The sequence below is a fragment of the Atta cephalotes genome (assembly GCF_000143395.1).
Source record: "Atta cephalotes unplaced genomic scaffold scaffold00059, whole genome shotgun sequence".
Lineage (NCBI taxonomy): Eukaryota > Metazoa > Arthropoda > Insecta > Hymenoptera > Formicidae > Atta > Atta cephalotes.
In genome coordinates this window covers 329,801-332,235 of record NW_012130123.1, presented here as the reverse complement: position 1 = coordinate 332,235, position 2,435 = coordinate 329,801, and the positions used below count along the sequence as shown (strand labels likewise).

Here is a 2,435-nt window from a genome sequence, read left to right as displayed (position 1 = left end):
AAAAACTCGATAGGGGCCTTTTCCTTGTAATGCTATAATTATCTTATTACCGGAAAATTATAATTTTTTTTCTCATACAGTTATATCATCTTTAATTTCGGTATCATTACTTATCTAATTTATCTAACTAGCCGCGCTGACATATCTACAGATCCTACAGTCGTCGACGTTAGTTTCGAGCTTCGCACTGTCGCGTCGCGACATCCAACGTTCTATTCCAAGCATTCCCAGATGTTGTCTTTCAGTTCGATTCACGACTATGGTTCGTGATCTGTGGTTCCGCATTCCGCTGCCACTGTGGTAAAGATCTGATGATTTCCGAGTTCGTCAACCATCTGTGACCGCTAGTGACAACCTGTATCCGATTACGGAGTGACAGTGTCGGCGGCATAATCGCATAATCATCTGAGTTGTCTTAACGACGGCAGCAAGGAGAAAGTTCTGTCGTAACGTTCTGTCAATTACTTTACATCAGGTATGCAAGGAATTGATTGCTGATTTTTCTCAGCTGACTATAATGATCGAGGATAAATATAGTCCAAGTAAACAGACTTTTGTCGCTCATTCGCCATAGAAAATGATACATTGAGTTAAATTAGAATCAAGATCGTTTTCTTATGGAAATCTCAAATTAATCTTCAGTTGACGTTACAGCGTTACTACCAGATGTCACGATGAAGAGATCGTTAATTCTCTGAGACATCGCAGATTGATCAAAGATGTCAGAGCCTACAGAGAATCAGATGGAACAGTGCGACATAGTCTTGCCAAGACAAGGTCTGTTATATCAGACAGATGCATTGAATTACATACTCTGTAAACCGAAGTTGATCCCGTTGAAATCAGTCACGTTGGAAAAACTTGAGAAGATGCAGAAAGATGCGGAGATCAAAGTTAAAGAGTCGCAAGAGGCAGAAGATAGTCTTAATGCAAGTGCATAAGCATTCAGCAGTATTTACAGACTTATAGAATTCATCGGATATCACTGTTGCACCAAATATTAAAGACAAGATGGTGCTCGGTGCTTTTCTGACGGAGATCATAGTGGCGTTCCTACTGGCTGGGACTCTACTCTTCAAATATGGAAATGTATTTCGGCATCATATTGCAGTCACTATTTCTGTATTGATAGCGTGGTACTTTTCTCTATTAATAATCTTCATATTACCATTGGATGTCTCTTCGGTAATTATCTGTTTAGCACATGATCTTATTCTAATTATTGGATACTTTCCATTTAGATTCAATTCGATAATAGATAAATATTTCTGCCTTTATTTATAAATACTTGAAAGGAATAAATTGATTTTATTTGTGTCGATTTTGTGTCTATTTTTTACTAAATGAAAAGTATCCATTTTTGATTATATATCTTTCTGTTTTACTTTATAGAAAAATAAAATAAATAAAAGAATATTTTCGTTTACAGACCGTATTCAGACAATGCGTAGAACAGAATATACACAACAGCACTAAAGATCCCAATAACACAACTTCTGCACCATTTATCACATGTAAAGAACCTTGGCCTAATGTGCCAGAGAATGTATTTCCAAATCTATGGAGGATAGTTTACTGGACATCACAATGCCTGACATGGTTGATACTCCCGTTGATGCAGTCTTACATAAAAGCAGGAGATTTTACCATACGCGGGAAGTTAAAATCCGCTTTAATAGATAACGCTATATACTATGGTAGTTACTTGTTTATATGTGGTATACTCTTGATCTATATTGCGCTAAAGCCTGGCTTAGATCTCGATGGGTGAGTTTCATTAAAGTGAAGTTATAATATAAGTTGAATATAAGTCTTAAAATGTTACTAATGCGTATAGAAATAAACAATTATGTTTACTATTTTATAGGCAAAAATTGAAAGCCATAGCGTCATCTGCGTCCAATACATGGGGTTTATTCTTGTTAGTCTTATTGCTCGGTTATGCTCTTGTAGAAGTACCTCGAGGATTATGGAACGCCAGCAAGCCTGGATATACTTTAAACTATAGCTATTTCAAGGTAGCGAAATTAAGTTTAGACAAGTGCGAAGCGGAAGAGACGGTGGACGACATTCTCGAGGTACAAAATAAAGATGTTAATATATTTACATTTGTAAGAATTGAAAAATACTATAATGAATAACAAATGCCATTTAGTCACTGCAGGTAGCAACAATATCCATTGGGCCTGGTCATCCATTCCATTGCAATCTGGAAACAATCTTTCAGAAGATACCCGCAGAATTGAAGGATAGAATGAACAGAAGACAATTGCCCGATGATACTCCAACGGATACACCTACTGAAAAAGCTCTAATTCGTCTGCATAGACAGGTTTATTAACAGTATATATGTATATATACGTATATATATATATATATATATATATATATATATATATATATATATATATATATTATTATATATATATATATAT

General features: G+C 35.4%; 2 protein-coding genes across 2 annotated transcripts in view; both read left to right on the top strand.

The window, feature by feature from the left end:
• Positions 1-719: 719 nt before the first annotated feature.
• On the top strand, positions 720-941 carry LOC105623569 (BBSome-interacting protein 1). Its single transcript, XM_012204957.1, has one exon. The coding sequence runs from the start codon at positions 720-722 to the stop codon at positions 939-941; it is 222 nt and encodes a 73-aa protein (XP_012060347.1).
• Positions 942-1,011: 70 nt separating this feature from the next.
• Positions 1,012-2,435, top strand: part of LOC105623568 (LMBR1 domain-containing protein 2 homolog) — a 4,801-nt gene continuing 3,377 nt past the window's right edge. Inside the window, exons 1-4 of the mRNA XM_012204956.1 lie at positions 1,012-1,185; positions 1,430-1,767; positions 1,868-2,078; positions 2,156-2,332. Of these exons, the coding sequence (XP_012060346.1) occupies positions 1,012-1,185; positions 1,430-1,767; positions 1,868-2,078; positions 2,156-2,332 (900 nt within the window). The remainder of the gene's footprint in view (positions 1,186-1,429; positions 1,768-1,867; positions 2,079-2,155; positions 2,333-2,435) is intronic.